The following is a 20,675-nucleotide window of genomic DNA, read 5'->3' on the forward strand; positions in this document are numbered from 1 at the left end:
GGTAAGGTTGCAAACAGTAGAAATATGTGTAAGAAGATCAGCTATTGTGTTTATTTCCTTCTAGTTTTGTACATTGCCTAAGACAGTATCTCAGTAACTCTTGCTAATGGCTTGGAGCTAAGGTATCTGAAACCACAAATGTATGTATTGATACTTCATGCTTAAGTATACAGTGACCGTTGGTTAAATTATCTGTAAAGGAAGCAGCATTTATCAAGTTTAAACAGTCTTACTACATTTGAAATTAGTCTGCCCACTGCTTCAGTGGATTGATAGGAAACAAAGGTGAAAAGCTAAATTTTGTTGATATGTGCTGTATTACAGCCTCCCCTCCTCCACCATACATTCAAGTTAAATATTAATTTTCTGTGAATTTATCTGTTTTGTTTTATTATCTAGCATTCTGTAGCTTGACAGAAGAATAGTCTAACGTGACACCCCTCCAGTGCATAATGACTGTGTTACTTTCCTGTGAAATTTGAGGTGGGCCCATTCCCATTGCCATGAGTTCTGACTGATTAAGCTTTACTCCTATTCTACAGCCACTAGACACTGTGCTTCTGACACAGGAGAAGGTTAAAAAATTAGCTTGTCCAGTATTTTCCCTCTAATTTTTTCCTATCCATGGGCACAATGAGGTAAGGATGCAAAGTCAGTCACTGGCACAACTGGAAGTGAATATGTGGTACTATATATCAGTCCTATGTTTTACCCACCTGGCCATCCCTCAGTACAAATATTTGTACTTGAAATATTTTCTTTCTTCCCTTTTGCTCTTTTATTCCCAATCTCACTCTGCTTCTCGTTTAATTTTTGGAAAACAAAATAAAATGGCATACAGTTATATCAGAGAGGTAGCTGAGTTAGTCTGTATCTTCAAAAACAACAAGTCCTGTGGCACCTTATAGACTAACAGATATTTTGCAGCATAAGCTTTTGTGGGCAAATACCCATTGCATCTGACAAAGCAGGTCTTTGCCCACAAAAGCTTATGCTCCAAAATATCTCTCAGTTGGTAAGGTGTTACGGGACTACTTGTTGTTTTACAAATATATCGGCACTGATAATAATGAAGCAAGTGGTGAAGATTTTCCTGTACTCAGAAAATAGGTAATCTGCATGAACTCTGATCCACTGTGGCTATGGTTACAGTAGCGAGTTTTGCCAGCAAAACTAGCGTTTTGTGGACAAAACTGGTGGAAGGGCCACATACAAAAAGTGTGTTGTCGACAAACCTCAGCACATTTGCCAGCAGTGTTCTGCCTCTCCACCATGAGGCATAATGCTGCTGTTGACAGATTCTATTGACAAAAAAGTTGTCTGGATGCTTTGGGGGGGGGCGCCTTTTCTCAACAGACAGGGCATCCAGGACAATGTGGGCAGCCCTGTCTGCTGTGATTCCAGGGGCCTATTTTGTCGAGAGAGCAGCTGGGCAGTCCAGTTGCTCTGTCGGCAGAGCAGAGCACTCTTCGATTGGCTTTTGTGTGTGGCCACATTCTGATGACGAGAAGTTTTGTTGTGAAATCTCTACCGACAGTGATTTCTGTCGACAGATCTCTGTAGTGTAACCATAGCCTGTGACATCCAAGTATTACCTAAACAAAGAGGAAGAATCTTGATCCTATCTGTATTACTAGGAAGCAGTTTATCTCTAGAACTGATGTCAAAACTAGAATTAGTTCTTCAGAGTTGTGCTTGAGAGATGAATAATTAGAGGAAACATCATTAAAATTGTTCCCAAATCCTCTTTCTTACATAGTCCATTTTATTACGTGGAGGCTAAACTTCGATTGTATTTGGTGTTTTTACCTCACAGTGTAACAGATGTGAAAACTTTGGTTCGGGATGTAATGAGGACCAAATTTCAATGTCAGGTACCTTCTTCTGCACTGAATAGGAAGAGAGGTCTATCTTCCTTTCTCTTCTTCTAATCCCAGTAGTCTTGAGAAAGATATTCCTAGGCATCGGGGGATTTGATTACTCTGGCACACACCTAGTAAGTGGTCCATTTAAGTCTCTTAGCCCTGTTCCAGGGTGTCCTTCATCTTTCTGAGTTACACATGACCTTGAAAAATAATGGGATTGAAAATTGTCTTGATTCTCATGAAGCAGCACACTAGCCCATAAAGGTTCCTTTTTGTCATCACCTTTTCAAGTGGTACAAGTTTCCCCTGCTTCAGCACCATAGGGTATATCTACTACACTCAGTACTGTAGGTGAACTAGAGAGCCAAGACCCTAGGGCCCTGTGCAGTGGTATTGTGTATCAGGAGGACAAAGGCATGGCGCCATCCATCCTGCTGTATGCGCCAGTAACTAGAATTAATTACAAACCAATCGAATCCGTTGCAGCCAATTGGTAAACTAATTGGTAATTTTAGCTGTACATCTATATGTAGTTATCTGGATGCCTGTAACGGCGCTTTCTGAGCCACTTTTGTTCTGCTTCATCCTGCTTAACAAAATGGCCTTCATAGCTTTAGGGACAAAGATGTGCATCAGTGAATATGGGGCCACTCCAGCTGCTTGTCTTGTTTGTATTCCCTTGTTCGTAAAACATGACTCAGATTACAGCTGCATGGTACTGCTCTGATCATTTCTGATAATGGCTAGCTAAAGATTCCTTAAAATAGGTTGTTTAAGTGATTTATAGTATTTTCTTTGTGACATCTAGCTTGAGAAATATAACTCATACTTGGTTTGATTCAGCTTTTAGTAGAGAAAATTTCACTAGCAGACATTTTAAAATAAATTCTGAATTAATCTTGCTTATTATGCCCTTACTGTTAATGTTTAGTGCAAGATGATATGACTTATTTAAACTGAATTAGAAACCTAGAGTTTTATTAATGAAAGTTGGATAAGAGGCCTGGCTAAAATATGTAATTTGTTCATTACTTTTAGCGGACTTTTCTTACTAGTTACTTTGGAAAGTCAACAACCTTTTAAGAAAAATAAATAAAATATTTTGTTTTTGTGACACTTCAAAATGAAGATAAACGTTATATCCACATTATCCTGTTTGATTTTTGTATATGTTTGTAAATATTTACTACAAATGCACTTTTAGAATGTGTCTAACAGATACATTTCTAGTTACCTTTCATGTTTCTCTATATATTTAAAGTCCCCACCTCAATTTTTTTTATTATTATTATTATTTGTCAGGGAGGTCTCAGAGACGTATCCATTTTAGTCTGTAGCTTCACAGGTAACAAGCAATTTTGTAGCACCTTGAAGACTAACAAATTTATTATGTCATTAGCTTTTGTGGGTAAGACTCACTTCTTCAGATGAAAAATGGAGTAGAAAAATAGAATCCAGGCTGTATATAGCAAGGGATGGGGGGAGAGAAAGATTACCTGTTGCTGGTAGGACCAGTTGATGTACCAAATTAAGTATGATGTGTCCCATTCCTGTGAGTATCAAAGGTGGGGAAATTGCCCTTGTAATTCATAAGATAGTTGAGATCTCTGTTAAGGCCTAGTTTAACCCTCTTACTGCAGAAACTTGCATCCAGGTGAGAAGTGCCTCTCCATGGCCACTGCAGCTGCAGGAGGAATAGTCAGGGAGAGGTGCATGTCCCCCTGCTGGGGCAGGACCCAATTTGTCTGTCCCCTATGTTCCCCATCCCAGAGTGAGGAATGAAGTAATGTCCCCAAATGAATTGCAGATGGGAGGGAAGCTGCAGCTCTGTCCCCCGCTCTCCTTAAAGGGTGACTGGGAGGGTGGGAGACTCAGGTTTGGGGCAGTCCTGAGTGCGGGGGGCAGGGAGAGGTCACCCCCAGCCAGCCCTTTTTACCTGCCTGGTGATTGTCTTTTTTCTGTATGGTTTTGTGAAAAGCAAGCCTATCCCAGGCACACCCCATTTTCCTGGCCCGACCAAACCCTTACATTGCTTTAAGTAATAATAAGAGGAAACTGCATAAAAAATTTGGTAGTCCTAGCCCTTACCATTTAGGAGGAGTTCTTGAACAGATGGATGGATGGACAGACAAACTTAAATATATAGTAGATTTATTTAAAATTGTGTTGATGCTAAGATGTGCCACAACATAGGAATTCTGTGTAAGAGGGGTTCTATCCTGTGGGATACTGAGCTGGGTACATTGTGCATTTTGTCTTTCTCAGCGGCTGAAGATCCTAGGATTCGTTAGAGTGGACTCTCTCCTGCCGACTTTACAAAATGTACAGCTGTCTTCCTCATCACTTTGTGCACTACGCAGCTAATTTTAATCATTGTTTGTGCAATGTATTTTCCTGAGCAGTTCATATGTTTATCAAAAACCTCTATAAAATGTACTGCATATACATATGATATTTTAGAAGATCATAACTTGTCAAATCAAAATAAAATTTTACTGGAGCATTCAGGGACACTTACAGTTAGTGAGACTTAGGCTTGTTGTACACGAGGCAGGTAAGTCGATTGCAGATCTGAAGTTCTAGATACTCGTTCTACTTGGGTCTTGCACCTCTGCATCCTCCTGGAGGGCTCAGATGGCACCCACCTCCATAGCCCTGGACTCTTGGTCCGTCTCCTTCCCTCCCCTAGTCCCAGCCAGGGCTATCAGCCTGGCTGGGAGAGGGGGAACCCTGGCACTCTTCCTCCTTTTCCTTATTTTCTTCTTAACAACTTTCCACTCTCCTCCACCTCCTCTCTCATTCTCTCCTTCCAACCCTGCTAAACTGAGGCTGCTTTTAAGCCTTCCAGCAGTCAAATCATCTGGCTCTCATCACTTGATTGCAGTTTGCTTTCCCCTGCATTGCTGCACTAGCTGTTTCCGACCTGAGGTGCCTTTACCTCCTTCCTATTAGGGTCTGGTGGCCTCCCTGATACGGTAGCTAGAATCGACTTATCTGCAATCGACTTTCCTGGCTGCCTTCACAGAGAGAGATCAATGGGACAAACTCTCCCATTGACCTTCCTTACTCCTCACAGTATCGAGGATTACAGCGATTAACTGTTGACCCAAGATAGCAGAGATGTGTGAAATCAAACTAAGTGCGTGAACTCAAACTCCGGAAGATCAACCCTAACCGGTCAGTCTTCCCCCTAATCTAGACGTACCCTCGCATGCCAGATTTCAGCTTTCTATCCTCAGCCATTTTGTTTGCAGAGATATTCATAAAAGGTTACAAGAATTATTTGTAATAGGAAAGATATTTTTAATTCTCCTGAACATCTGAACTATTTTTGCTCAAGCCATTCAAAAGGTCTCCTTTCAAGCAGGGACTGATGCTAGTAAATTTCAGCCCCCAAAGTATGCATTTCAGAAAGAGATTTACTAACAAGGATGTTGCCACTTCAGCTATAACAGTGAAAGTTGTACAATATGGTCAAGTTTTTTGCTGAATTCTCTATTTATTCTGATATTGTCTGTTTCTTTGGTTCCCCTTGCCAATAAATATGAATACCTGATTAAGTTGTTGATTTTTCAGGAGGTTCTAATGATGTTAGATAACTATGTAAGAGATTTCAAGGCATTGATTGACTGGATACAGCTACAGGAAAAGTTAGAGAAGGCTGATGCTCAAAGCAGGTAATCAGATTTTTTTCTTTTAAAATATATTTCCTAATATTCTCTGAGAGACATTCACGTTGGGGCAAAGGGTTAGCACAAGGACCTATGAGCCACTTAAGTCCCACTTAAGCAATGTTGCGAGCTCCATTCATTAATAAGTGATGGGTGAGGCCTTGTGAAATAATGGTATTTAAATAAATGCATTTACAGTTTTTTCATTTGCAGCCTAAAAAGCAAGAGTATGGCCAAGTTCCCTGGTGTGTTTTTTGTGCCATGTCTTTATTACCGTTTTTAGCCAGGCTCACTAAATTAAAGCTGGAGTGGGCATGCCAATCTGTACTGCTATCAGTCCTCAGATGGCAGGTAGAAATACTCTTGGACGCCTTGGTCACTGTGGGTGGTGGTGGTGTGTGTGATTGAAAATTTCACCTGCTATCTGCCAAAAAAAAAAAAAAAAAGCAGCCTCTTTTCATTATTTGGGTTCCCATTTTCCAAATGGGAAAGCTAAATCCTACCTTCTGTAAATAATTTCATAATACCCAGTTCTTCTCAGCAGCATCTGTGTAAGTATTCCCACCCTGCAAAATCTCTTAAGTACTTACGTGAGAAGAAAAAAAGGAGTAGAATCCAGGCTTCAGTAACATCAGCGATAATACCTAGCTCTGATGTAGCAGTTTTCATCAGTGTATTTCAAAGTAGTAAGCGTCTCTATCCCCATTGTCCATATGGGGAAACTGAGCCACAGAAAGGTGAAACCATTCACCAAAGGTCATCTAGCAGGCCAGTGGTAGGGTTGGAAATGGAACCCTAGCTCCAATTCTTTGTTTTCTCCAATAGGAAATACTGCCTCCCTTTTGTCCCAGACAATTTTAAAAGGGTTTTGAGTATTCTATTCAGATCAATCCCATGCTTTTCCTTGCCTTATTAGTAGAGCCCTGCATAGATATGCATCCATATCTGCAAAAGTGAGACCTGGATATCCTCAGCCATATCAATGAATGCAAATGCCAATGGCTATTAAGTGTATGATCCTCAGATTTGCAGGGCTGTACTTGTTGGTTTGTCACTTGATTCCATTTTTTGCATTACTGGGTAGTTGACATATTATAGCCATGGGCTGTGCCTACCATAGCTTAGTTCAGGTAAAATGTTGCACAGTTACTACATCACCAGTATCAACTGTTTTTGTTTTACACAAAGGTGCAGTAGGAATATACACTGAAAATGTTGTAAACGCTGATTAGAGTTTTTCTTTATTCATGTTCTCCTGAATTTTCAGACCTACTTCATTGGCCTGGGAAGTAAAAAAGATGTCTCCAGGACGCCATGTAATACCAAGCCCATCAACAGATAGAATTAGTGTAACATCAAATGCTCGAAGAAGTTTAAATTTTGGGTAAGAAAACAAATAAGGGCACTTATTTATTAAAAGGATTCAAGATTAAATGGCACATTTTCTTTTTGCAGTTAATTTATTGTTTTGGGTGCTGTTCATATGTGTGAATGAGAGAGAAAATTGTTTAAAAAAAAAAAGAAAAACAGAACACTAGGACTAAAAGACCTATCTTTTTGCTTTTATTTAGTCAGACATTTTATTCCTGGGCATTTCAATGGCTTGACGATAAAAAATAATCAATAATGTTCATGTTAACTGTTTCATAAGATTACCAGCGATTTCCATCTCCAAAACAAAAGGTCAAAATGCATGTAATTGACATTTGAAAATTGCCTGTGTATGCACCTGTGTATGGCTAGCTGAGTATGCAGGAAGTTAATGTCGATCACTAACAATGAATGTAAAATTAAATTGAATTTGATGAGCAGCAAAATTTGTATTCGTATGAATGACAGAAAATATTTACTATAAAAATATTAAACCTCTTATTTAATGAAGTCCCAGAATGTGGAAAAAGCACACAAAAATTGTATTTAAATTGTTTAATTCTATTTCAGGGGAGCTTTATCTTCACTAAAGCCCAGGTTTTGAAAAGCATTTAACACATACAGTAAGTTTATTCCTAAACAGGACAATTTTAACTCTAGTCCATTGGGACTTACTGTATGTGCTTAAGTGCTGGCCCGGATAAGCCTCAGTTCAGGAATGCACTTCCAACATTTTAAGTACTTAGCTGCTGTGATTCAAATGTTTGGCTGCCTTATATAAAATATTTCTAAATTAGTGTCACAAGCTATGTGTGATAGCGAAATTGGTGTTACTGAAGAGAACCTATAATACTCAAAAATAAATATACCCATCATGTCTAGCTGAATATCAAGTACCTAGTTCTAATTTTCACCCCCCCCCCACTACCAACACAAAAAAAAAGTCCTACACGTTACACCTCCCTAAACTGGGAGTCTCTGTATATTCTTTGGCCAGAAAGCCTCAGTGGTTGGGACTCAAGGAAACAGGAAGGTTAGGAGCTGAGGCTGGAGCAGCTGTGGCCTCAGCTGCCCTGCTGCAGCCCTGGCTTCAGGCCCTGCCATGATTGCCATAGCAAGGGAGCTAGAATGGTGGCCATGGTAGGGGAGCTGGAATGGGGGCTGCAGTAGACATGGCAGGGGAGACAAACCTGGAGCCGCAGCATCTAAGGCAGTGGAGCCAGAGTTGTACTGGGACTGCATGGAAGGATGATTTATTTGGGGTTGTGATTGCCTGGCAGGAGGTCCTGGCCCACGGGAGCCTAGTAGCCAGCTGAACTGGGGCCAGTGGCAGGAAGCCCAGCTGGAAGTGGAGCTGGCTGCAGGCTGGGGTCTGGTGGCAGGGGACCTCCCTTTGTCTGGCAAATTCCTTCATTCAGCACTAGTCAGGTCCCAAGTTTACCCAACCGGGGAGGTCCAACCTGAAGAAAATCCTTGTCACTTAGACCAAACTAATAAAGATTGTAAAGCCTCTGAATTATTTAGTCAGTCTCCATTATGCCTCTGACATTTAGGGTCACAAAGAAGCTCCACCATTCCTGTCTATTTCTGGCAAATCTTTTGATGGTTCCCCAGCTGTGCCCCAGTTTTTTCAGGTCAGCTTCCACAGTTCTTCACCATGTTGTTTTCGGATGATGTCTCTTTAGCTTGCTTTCAGGTGCTCATCTTATTGCTAGTCTGGTGATGGAATCAGTTTCCATCCAAAGCAGATAAACCATCCATTTGAAATGCCTCCTGGTACTAATAGTGCTCATAACTTCTTTGTGCCTTTCTGAACCAGATTATTACATTACAAATAAATTTGCAGCTAATTCAGCTGTTAATTCAAGAGATGTTTGTTGGCTTAGGCCTGAATCCTGCTTTGAGAACTTTAGGGTACATGTGTGGTATATTCCCTGCTGAACTGGGGACTTATTTTGCCACTTTTTACCAACCCCTGACTGTCCAGAGACATTCCTGATGGTGGAGGAGTTAATCTTTCCTTGTGTGGAATACAGATAGGGCCCACTCTTGTGTATGGAGAAGAGAGTAAACAGTTTCACTTTTGACCTTTTTACCTCCAGCACTGCTTGCTTCTCCACTCTGAAATTTTGCATAATTGGGAATGTCAAATGGTGCTCATTCATGTGGGCCGTTAATTTAGGATGCAAAAGGGATATTATTTAATGTTAGTTCTTTCTGTGGCTTGGTTTCAACTGATGCTGTCACACAGCCTTTAGTTCAGTCCGGAAAATGTTGTAGTTTTTTTCTGAGTTAAATATCAAGATGATTTTTAGTTCTGGAGATCATGCAAGTATAGAAAGAGATGGGGGCAAGAATAAAGGCTTTCTATTCATTGCCAAGAGGTGCCGTATTTTGGAGCCACCCCTCAGTCTATGCCACTAAAAGCCAAGACCCAAAAGAAATGAGCAGGTAAGAAATTATTTGATAAATCATTCCATCAGTTGATCAAAAAGTGTTACATCTATGATTTTTTTCACTTAGGAATCAATCAGTGACACTTGCTGCCACTCGCCTGGCTCCTTCAGGCGTAAGTTGGGCCGATAAGGTGAAAGCTAACCATGGAGCTAAAGCTGCCACTCTGGAGCAACCAACTACGAAAGTCTGCATGCCAACACCAGTGCAGAAGTCATCACGGAGGAATGGCAAGTGTCTTTCTGTGAGCTATTATCTAAAATTATTATTGTAGACCAGCTACTGAAAAGTTAGCTAAGATTAAGATGATTTATTTTATAGCTAAAATAAATCTGTCAATCATACCTTCTCACCAATTTAGCTTTACATAAAAGAACAGTAAAATTAAATTAATGATGAAAATGTAGGTTCTTCCAATATAATTTTTCAAAGTTGCTGTTGAAGTTGAGGAAGATTTCCCTTTGCACTTTTGTGTTTCCAAGTGTTGATAACTTTTCATTGACTAGTAACCTACTTGTTCCCTCATATAGGGAAAAAAGTGACTAGAACTTTTGGTTTATTGAAGGTAATATTTACCTTTCTTTAAAGCTCCTTCAGAGGTTTGTTTTTTCTAAACGTCGTCATGGACATTAGGGATCACAACTAAAAAGCAAAAAGTGTTTTGATTCTCAGGTTCAGAAAAAATGGCCCCACAAGAATAATACTTGATATTTTTCAAGAGAGCTTAAAGATGTGTGTCCACAGAGACTAATGCACTAGACCTATGTTGAAAAAGTGATAATGGATGGCTTGTTCTTTCTCAGAAGATTGCTGCACTAGGTTGTAGTTCCTTTGCCTTTGTTTAAACTGTGTCCTTGGAGAAGCTTTTAATTCACAGCCCATCTTTACCTTTATGTTCTGAACTTTCTCCCTCTCTCTCTCCGCCAGCGTATGCTGGGGTATTGGGGTTTTCTCCAAAGATTGTTTTCCCTGTTTGTCTTTTACTTTATTGACTCAGTTTTCTTCATGCTAACAAAGCATTGAGGTAGTGGAAATAATACCCCAAAACATGATGTTATCCTATTCTAATGTATTCAGTATCCGAAGGAAAAACTATTAGAAAAGAAAGCCAGGTACTTAGTGTTTTTACATATTAAAACTATTAGTACTAATGCACAGTATATAGAGCTGTAAATTTCCAATATGGTGTTTTACAAAGAGTCAGATATATTTCTGACCTCAAAATACCTTGCAATTTAAATTAATTCAGTTTTGTAACACCAGTTTCATATGGTCAGAAAAGAACAATTGAAAGCTTACTCATTTCTTGTCTCACATCCATTCTGTCCTGATATTTTATTGGCCTGACTCCCTAAGCACAATTTTAAAATTGCCTCTTGTCTGTGGTGTCACTTGTATTCCTTAAGAGGTTTTTTTTTTTGCCTTTTTTATGTATTCATGACTGAGTATGCAAAAAATGGAGAACTGAGAACTTGCTGTTACTACCTGAAAGGGTAGCATATGATTTATTTCATTGATGCGTGTGACTTTCATATAAAAATGAAATAATATACGGGAGAAACAGGAATGGCAGATATCATCAGTTTTTTTAACCTATGTGAACTGTACCTTATACAATAATGGAAGAAGTCTTATTTATGCCCAGGAGACTGAGCATTCTGATCCCTATGAGAGCTGCAGTACTTTAGACTGTTGTGAAAAATGGAAAGCTTTGAAGGCTATCATCTCGATCTACAAGCTCTAAATGACGTGTCTTTTAAAACACTTCACAAATTTTTTACTGCATGAGATGCCATCTCCCGAGGAACAAAATAAAGGAAAACTGAGCATAAGAATATTTACGTGCTGGAAGAGGGAGAAGTGCTGTTTGTTGCTGCTTGGTCTGTGCATGCCAAATTTTGAGTGTCATACTGGAAAATGTTTCTACATGATGAAGAGTATTTAGATTGTAAACTACTTGTTAAAGGACTGGGTTTATACAGTGCCAAATACAATGGGTTCTATACTGTTGTGGTCTCTAGGCACTACTGCATTGCCTGTAATACACTGGAGAGTCTAGTGGTGACAGGACAATCAGATAGGAATTCCTATCTAAGGAGCAGGAAAAGGGACTCTACGTTTCCACCTCACTAAGAGCCCACTGCTGCGGAAACACCTTTTTTGTGCTTGACGTGTGCCATCACTACTTCACGTATATTGACAGCATTCTTGATTACGACTCTTTCAGTTTTAGTAGTCTGACGAAGCGGGTCTTTGCTCACGAAAGCTTGTGCTCCAAAATATCTGTTAGTCTATAAGGTGCCACAGGACTTCTTGTTTTTGAAGATACAGACTAACTCAGCTATCCCTCTGATATACTGTTCATTATCTCTGCAAACAAAAAACAAAACCCACATCTATTGTACCACCTCATCTCACTGGATTCCTGCTCTTGGGTGCATCCTTTCAGGACGTGATTGTTTACTTCTATAACTTCAAAATTCTGGGTCACTGAAGCATGGGTTGTACATTTATTAAAAATACCATAGTAGCTGTATTTTAGTCTGTGTAACTGAGTCCTCCCAGAGCTGACTTGTCATTAGTTTCTGTCTTACTCTGTTGGGGACCTGTAACCCCAACTCTGTGCCTGTGATGGGAAGGAACCAGAGCACCTGACCCAGCAGAGCATCGCAAAGGGTAGATAGGAGGGTTCAGTGGTCTAATCAGCACATCAGGTGACAGGTTTAAGGGGATCTCTGTGATTAAGCTTGTTGCACGCAGTCTAAATGAAACTCAAGGGGCTGCAGACTCTTCCTATGTTAGTGTTTTTGAGTGGCATATGGGTACCATGCGTACAGAAAGTACTTGTTCTTAAGAAATAGCAGGGAACGTTACTACTCGTTATACTACCTGTCCTAAATAGTAAAAACCAAAAAATAAAATGTTGATTCTTTTATTGGTGCACCAGCTCATACTGCTGCTGAACTCATAGTTGAAATACTCCCCTCATCAGATTTTTCCGTTAGTCAGCTTTAGCGCAACATGCTCAGCTCATGTCATGGGTGGTACCTGTCACTGCTGGACTGACATTTCCTTCTGGTAACTCTGGGGATTAGCTCTCATGGCTGACATCCTCATCCACAGTTTGCCTACTATCATGCCAACTCTGGTCTGCGCCTCCAGTTGCGCTAAGATGCCTCAATTTCCTTCTTGACTTAGCCCTCTGGCTAGGTCACTCAGCGCTCTCCCTGCTGGGGTTCAGTCCATCAGCAGTTCTAAGCTGCCTTCCCATTCAGTGCCTCCATTCCACGCCACACCCTTGATGGCTGGTAGGGGAACCTGCTCTATCCTCTTCTCTTGGTTTTGGTCCAGCTCAGCAGGTCTGGGCTTCCTCTCTCAACCCCTTCCCTAGTACGTTTCCTACATTTTAGTTCCTCTTCTCTGCTTGAATCAGCTCCAAGAGCCCTCTTCCCAGGGAGTGACTGCTGTCTGCCTTCCTGGAGCCTTTCCCAGCAGCCCCTAAGGACTCTTTCCTCTTCCCAGGGAGTAACTGCCATCTGATAGCAGCCCTAGTCTGAAGCCCTCCACTGGGCCTGCTTGCAGCCTGGGTAGTTAATCAACCAATCTGGCTATCAAAAACCTTGTCAGCCCTATGGGGGTTAGGATATCCATCCCATCACACCCCACTTCGCTATGTCACTTGTCTGTATCTTTTCACTTTGCTCACATGTATGTAAGAAAGAACATGCCCTGGCAGCTTTACTAAGTTTGCATGTTGTAGGGATAGGACATTCTTTATGGTAATGCTTAACTACTGTGGGCAGTTCCATGAGAGGCCTGAATGCGCTGGACTGAATTCATGAGTAGACAGCACAGTTGACAACATATTTATCTGTAGCATTTATCTTAATGCTGTTGGTTTTGGCACCAGTGTCATTTCTGCGGTTTCTTTCCCTGACATAACATCTTTGGCTATTTCTAGACTAGAGAGTTTTGTTGGCAAAATGGCCATTTTGTAGGCAAAACTCATGGCGTGTCCAGATTCCCCAGGGCGTTTTGTCAACAGTAAACAGCACTTTTGTTGACAGCTGTACCCCACTCCCCACGAGGAAGAACATCTCTGTTGACAGAGATCTGTTGACAAAAAGCTGGTCTGAATGTTCCAGTGGGAACTTCTGTTGGCAGAAGGGGCTTCTGTGACACCAGGCAGCCCTGTCTGCTGTGCTTTCTTTTGGCCGTTTTGCCAGTAGAGCAGCTGGATGGTCTGGTTGCTCTCTGTCGACAGAGCGACTTGCTCTTTCAGTCCACTTGGAAGTCTGGCCGTGGTCTGTCAACAGAAGGTTTGTATGCGATGCATGTTTGCGGAAGGAAGGACATCCACAAACTTTGTACATATTCTATTTCCTCACACTTTATGTACCACTGTCTTTCTAACTTTCGCTCCCAAACACACTTTAATAATGCCAATTTTACTTCATGTTTAATTTCAGTTTCCTTTCTTAAAATATGTCTCGTCCATGATGTGGGTCAGGTTCAGCTTTTGAACAGAGTGGTCATGTAGTCTATTTCTGGATTTAATAGACAACAGATTAAATATTTTTCTGTTGATTAGATCAAAAACTTGTTTGGAAGTAAAAAAATGAGTTTGCAGTGTCATTACAGAAGGAGTGATTGAACTTTCAAGTTACGATAGCAGTTAAACTTTTTCATCCTTGAATCTGGGGATCTGTTGCTAGTAATAATTTTCAACAACAGAAGAATTTCCTGATATAAAAATGGACAATGATAGACTCCAGCCTCCCAAGCTCTTGGTGGAAATTTCCCTTATTGGGTGACAGGGGCTTCAGTGAATTTTATGATTCAGAAAGTGTAAATCTTCAGTTGGGTAACATCTTCCTAAGAGGCTAAAAGGAATAAAAATCCCTTCCTCCAAGTAGTGTTAGAATTTAAAGAGCTGCACAATCATTCCCATTCTGAATGTTGTAGGCACTTACCTGCAGCTTAAGTGTTCTAAAAAAGAACTGTAGAACTGTAGTACTGGTCTAAAAGTTTTCAATACCTTTTGAAATAATAGATGGTATGAGAGTCAATGTCAAAACATCGAAATTCTAAAGCTAAAAATACTCTTCATTTTGGGGGGATTTAGTTGTGAATTTGCATTTTGCATATGTTTGCTGCAGCCTTCGTTTGTGGGGATAGTAATGACTTTTTAATGGATAAATAGGATTATTGGTAATAAATCAAGTGCACTGCAAAGGTTCCCATCTTACTCATCTCTCTGAGTGCCTCAGACATAGTGGAGCCAATGTTATTCTGTGGAATTGGGCCATGGGAGCGCTTGTGCAGTTCATAGAGAACTCTACATGCATTAGTGAGCAGTCAGAGCAGCGGTGGGGAGCTTGTACGTCTGCCGCTATGGCAAGGCACCAGTTATTGTATTTGTATACGAGGCTCTGCAATTGTTTCTCGGATTTTTGGGAGGATTTGTCCCTCTCCCCTCCACTCTTTTTTCAGTTTTATAGGGGGAGAGCACTCCTGCAATGCCTTTCATATGAAGATCTCGTATAGCTTTATAAATAGTTATCAGTACGCCTCATAATCTTGTGAAGTAGGTTCATAATATTATATTGTGTATCCATTTTATGGTTGAGTTGACCAAAGAACAGAAGGTTTAAGTGATTTGAAATATTTGGCTGTAGCACCCAACCTTGCAAATTTACCACTCCTGAAGTTTGCAACCTTGGCATTGTCTTGTCCTTTGTTGGAGAAATCTAAGCATATCTGTTGCATAGTATTTAAGGAGATATGATCCTCAGAGATGCAGTAAACTGTACTGACCTAGCATTAGTCCCAAGGCCTTTTAAGCAATCAACGATGTTGGGACATAAGCATGCTATAGCTGTACCATGGGAATAAGGGGACTTCGAAGTAGGCGGAGTCCTTTAGAAAAGGAGCCCTGTCAGGACGAGCCGCGCGGCGGCGAGGCGTGTCAATTTCGAAGTGCTGCGGCCGCCCGCATGCTAATGAAGTGCTGAATATGCATTTCAGCGCTTCATTAGTAAACTTTGAAATGGCCAATTGTGTGGCCATTTTGAAGTTTGGGGCTAGTGTAGACGTAGCCTTTCTGTAAACTCTAGTAAACAGTGGTGATATTTGTCAGGTATACTTTTGGCTCAGCCTTACTCCTGCATGCTTGATTTTACTCCTGGTTGCATGTATGACAATGTCAACAAGCCTGCACTAAGAGCGTATAGAGAAATATCACCACAGACATCAAGACCTAGTTTGTTCCCTACTAGGTTGTCAAAGCAGAATTTATTGCACGTTAAGGAAGAATAATCCTGTTGGAAATTGTACTCGTCTCCTTCTCTCGTTTTTAAGGCATTGTAAATAGTAGTTTTACTAGATCAGATGATTTAGGTTTCTAGCAATTTTTCATATTCATTGCCCAAGTCAATTCTTGTGGAGACGGTGCTTCTTGTTATGACTGTCAAGATTTATTGCTTCTCACAGCATTGCATTTTTTCTTTATTTTCATTACTCTTCTTTTTTCTTTCCTATCTTCTGTCATATACTTCTGTCTTCAGATTACTGTGGGAAAATGATGTCTGCTCCTACTGGGCCCATGCTTTCAGTCACTCATGCAATCACAGGTCTCCATAGTGCCACTGTATTACCTATAGTAACATTATATGGATTTAAAATCTAATGAAGGCTACATGGAACTTAAAGTTTACTAATAATGGGGGAAGGCCAAGTAGGCTTAGATAATAAATCACCAGCAAAAAAAGGTTTGAGCACAAATCTCATAAGGCAAAACTTCTTGGGAGTATGGAATATAGTTGGATAAATTTATCAAAACAAAAAGCAGTCAAGTAGCACTTTAAAGACTAGCAAAATAGTTTTATTAGGTGAGCTTTCGTGGGACAGACCCACTTCTTCAGACCATAGCCAGACCAGAACAGACTGTTGTCTGGCTATGGTCTGAAGAAGTGGGTCTGTCCTACGAAAGCTCACCTAATAAACTATTTTGCTAGTCTTCAAAGTGCTACTTGACTGCTTTTTGTTTTGATAGGGTATAGACTAGCACAGCTTCCTCTCGGATAAATTTATCGTATTGATTATACTAATAAGGCTGTTGTGCAGTTCTGTCACATAGAGTAACTTTGAAGGAATAAGTCCCTAATGATGTATGAGGGCCTCAAGATAACAGATGGCTTGGTACTTCCATGCAATACCAGAGCAAGCAGATGCAAGGAAGCTCAGATAAAACTAGAGAATGAATGAATCTGATGAAGTGGGTCTGTCCCAAGAAAGCTCATCACCAAATAAATCATTTTATTAGTCTTTAAAGTGTTACGTTTCTGCTGCTTTGTTTTGTTAGAGAATGAATTATTCATTAACAAAATTGGCAGGTATCCAAATCCAGCATGTGATACTTAGCATGTGGAGAATGGCTAATGTGCGCTGTAAAAATAATTATGGACTTCTGAAAATAATTGTTATGCACCAGGAATAGCACCTTTGAGTGTTAATTTTGCTCCGCATCAAAATCTATATGATCTAATGTCAATGAACATATTAGCTCTGCAAAGTATCTATTAAAATAGCATTTTAAGTGGCTGAGAACATGAGACAGTAATGAGTGAATTAAAAGGTTAAAAGGTTAATAAAATTAATAAGGTTTAAAAAGATAAACTTTTTGAGTTCATCAGTAGGTGTCAGATGCCTAGTATAAAGCTCCAGTCTCATACCAGTAGTTAATAAATAAATCACCAGAATATTGTCACAAAGGTATATTTTGTATTGGGAGAGCTTCTTCAAATAACACATATAGGCCATGTCTACACTAGCCAAAAACTTTGAAATGGCCATGCAAATGGCCATTTCAAAGTTTACTAATGAAGCACTGAAATACATATTCAGCGCTTCATTATCATGCAGGCGGCCGCAGCACTTCAAAGTAGGTGGGGTCCTTTTAGAAAAGGAGCCCCATCTGGACGAGCCGCGCGGCGGCGAGCTGCGTCAATTTCGAAGTCCCCTTATTCCTATGAGCAGATGGAATAAGGGGACTTTGAAGTAGGTGGGGTCCTTTCGAAAAGGAGCCCCGTCTGGATGAGCCGCATCAATTTCAAAGTGCCGCTGCCACCCGCATGCTAATGAAGCGCTGAATATGTATTTCAGTGCTTCATTAGTAAACTTCGAAATGGCCATTTGCATGGCCATTTCGAAGTTTTTGGCTAGTGTAGACATAGCCATAATGTACAGGGTAAAGAAATTCTTTCTGAAACTTTTAGTCCCTTGTCTTTCCTTATCTTAAAGTTGAACATTTTTATTGTTTATTTTACATATGGGGTGATAGAAAATATTATTATTAAAACTTTTCAAACTGCATGATCTACTTAAGATCTGCCACTTACTTGATCCTTGTTTGACCACTTGCATTGTGCTTGTAGAGTTTCTGATTCCTCTCTTGTTCCAGAGTGATCCATATTTTAGTATTGTGGTGATTTAGATGAAACCAGCAGGCCATCACAAAACTTGAAAAATATCTTTTACATTCATTAATTTTGGAATAATTAATGTGCTGAATGTCTTTCTTATGCTTGCTTTCACAGCATTCAGCACATATTTGCAGAGTTAGGTGATTTTTCCCTTTATTTTTGCAGCTCATCTCTAAGTTTTTACTTTGCTTTAGTTGACATTGGTTCAGATAACTTTATGGCGTACACTTTTTTTATCCTTTTCAGGATTTAGTAGAGGACATTGAGGACTCCTGAAGGGGTTCTACCCTTAGTACTTCTGTTTATATTAATAACAGAATTATGATGATAATTAAGTAAGTAAGTAAGTAATTACATAGTATTTATGTTTCATGCCAGGATCTCAAAGTGCTTTACAAATCAATATTTAGGCCTAGCACTATTCCTACAAACTACAGTTTACCCATTGAAGTCAAACAAATTTTAGTTGACTTAAGTGGCTTTGGACCAGACACACCAGTTCCTTTATATGGTATTACCAAAAAGGAAAATCCTGGTGCCCAGGACTGTCTGGATTTAAATCTTTTAAGGTCATTGTGCTTGAATGGATTGCAAGTCAGCCAAACTTTTTCCATGATCTGTGAAGAAATTTTCCTGCTTTCAGTAAGTTGCTGCACAAAAGATACTATAACCCTGATCTTATAAAAACCCTAGTAAATGAGTTGAGACTAGAGATAAATAATACCCATTTTAAAGATGGAAAAACTGAGGCACAAATAATAGCTACATTGTTGTTGGAAGTCTCAAGACTGTACCATTGCCAGACTTCATAGTACAACCCCTAGGTGCACTGGCAGTGAACTTAATGATTCACGTGATTTGATGTCAGGGCCCTCCTACTGGTTAAAAGTTAGTGGCACAAAGGATGTCAAAGATTCTGGATTATAAAAATGGAGATCAAAGCAAAGCACCCATATATATTGTAACTTTGTTTAAATCAAATTAACGTATTGTACATGGGGAACAGGTATCCAATTCCATCACCTCCTTAAATGGGCATCTAATCATGTCACAAGGATGATGTGCTCCACCCCTAATTGGAGAGGAGATATTTATTCACCCTTTGGTCCTGTCTTCATGCAGGACAATACAGCCTAACTGCCTAAATCAGTTGGTTGACTGGCCTCAGGGCAGCTTGGCCTGGGGGCCAGAGTCAGTTACAGAGCCCCTTGCCATTAGGACATCATGGTGGCCAGAGACAGTTACAGTGGCCCTTTCCCCCCAGGGCCCACGCTAGGGTCCAAACAGCAGAGAGATGGTCCTCCACAGGGTGAGTGGAGAATCTGAATCTGACACACACTGACTCAGGTGGGAGGTACCACTCCCTTGCCCTCTAGGGGGTTACTTTCTAACCTCTCTCTTGAGGCTGCTGTCCATGTGCTTTTGAGGTCACTGGGCTCCTCCTCAAAGCAGATCTTGTGGGTCACTCTGCATTCATGGGCAGGCAGGGCATCCCAGAGAAGAGAGTGGCAGTTCTTCTACAGGCACCTCTACTAGTGGTTCTTCCTCTCCAGCTATCTGCCCTGAGTGACCTGAGCTACTCCGTTTTTATAACTGGTTCTAAGTTGGAGCAGAGCCATGAGGTTATGGCCTCTTCAGCCCAAAGACTGGGTTTAACCCTCACAAACCAGTGCAGGGCTGATGTGCTCATCATAAATCACCAATACTTAAAACTGTTTCGGTTCCTCCTGAAGCTCAGTCACATTATGATTATGGCTGCTGGGGGGGTGGTGCAAGATTTTTCAAAAAGCATAATAATGAACCAAACAATTTAAAAAACAAACAAAAAAACCCTTTAATTCAAACATTTTAAAAAAAAATCTTCAGGAGTAATATGCAATTCTTCATAGTACATGAGTCATTCAGTTCTGTAATTATCCCTTAAATGCATGCCATCAAATGAAAATTTAACTAGTATTCCCTGTTGATTTCTGGCAGGTAATTAATAAATACTCTGAGTGCTTCATTTAATCACATGAGCAACTTTCCTCTTATAATAAGCTTTAAAATACAATGAGCATAAGAGTTGTTTATATGAAATCTGTACTATACTAGTATATGCTATACTAAATTTAGTCTCTCACTGAACCCAGGGATTTTTTGTCAGTTTCACTTCTATGATTTGCTGTCCAGCATGACAAACATTTTTTTTACAGACCTTTCCATTCTTTATTGGAATTATTCTTTCAAAACAGTTTATGTTAAAGTTGTATCGTAAAATATTGTCAGTGATTAATTCCTTATTTTTGTGTGCGTGTGTGCTCTAAGTTCAGTCTTGTATTGAAATGCGCTTTTTTACTATTTCCTGTTATTATTTTCAATCTTTTATTCAGATAATAGCGTGTGCTGGCCACCCCTTGGTTAATGGATTAATTCCAAGCTCTAGAGAGTATTTCTTTGTACAAGAAAGCTTTTGAAGGCATGTTTTTGTTCTTCACTGGTTTAAAATAAAATGATTAATCATTATGTTCATAAAGGATGAAAAACTCAGTATTCTGAAAAATAAAATCCAGATTAGACTTCTCTTACTTATTTTGTCATACTTTTTTTCAAACTGGCTACATTTTAGGATTCTTTATTAATGTGTGCTCTTTCGCTAATACAGAGAGTATGGATTTTATTTGTAGTTTTTAAACTAAAAATCACGTTCAGTTATGATTCCTTTTTGTGGTAGTCCTTTTTTGAGCCGCCTTCTGTGACATCTGGGCACCTACAGGAGTAGATTTATCCGTGCCCATGGACCTTCTTGCTGTGTAAAATTAAGCAAATAAGTTAAGTGTTTGCAAAATAGG

General features: G+C 40.0%; 1 protein-coding gene across 7 annotated transcripts in view; it reads left to right on the forward strand.

Annotated features, from left to right (window-relative positions):
• SCAPER (S-phase cyclin A associated protein in the ER) overlaps positions 1-20,675 on the forward strand; it is a 420,029-nt gene that overhangs the window by 66,070 nt on the left and 333,284 nt on the right. For all 7 annotated transcript variants that reach the window (XM_075006917.1, XM_075006920.1, XM_075006919.1 and 4 more), the window contains exons 6-8: positions 5,442-5,542; positions 6,804-6,920; positions 9,431-9,591. In XM_075006917.1, the coding sequence (XP_074863018.1) occupies positions 5,442-5,542; positions 6,804-6,920; positions 9,431-9,591 (379 nt within the window). The remainder of the gene's footprint in view (positions 1-5,441; positions 5,543-6,803; positions 6,921-9,430; positions 9,592-20,675) is intronic.

Source organism: Carettochelys insculpta, chromosome 12, assembly GCF_033958435.1.
Source record: "Carettochelys insculpta isolate YL-2023 chromosome 12, ASM3395843v1, whole genome shotgun sequence".
Classification (NCBI taxonomy): Eukaryota; Metazoa; Chordata; order Testudines; family Carettochelyidae; genus Carettochelys; species Carettochelys insculpta.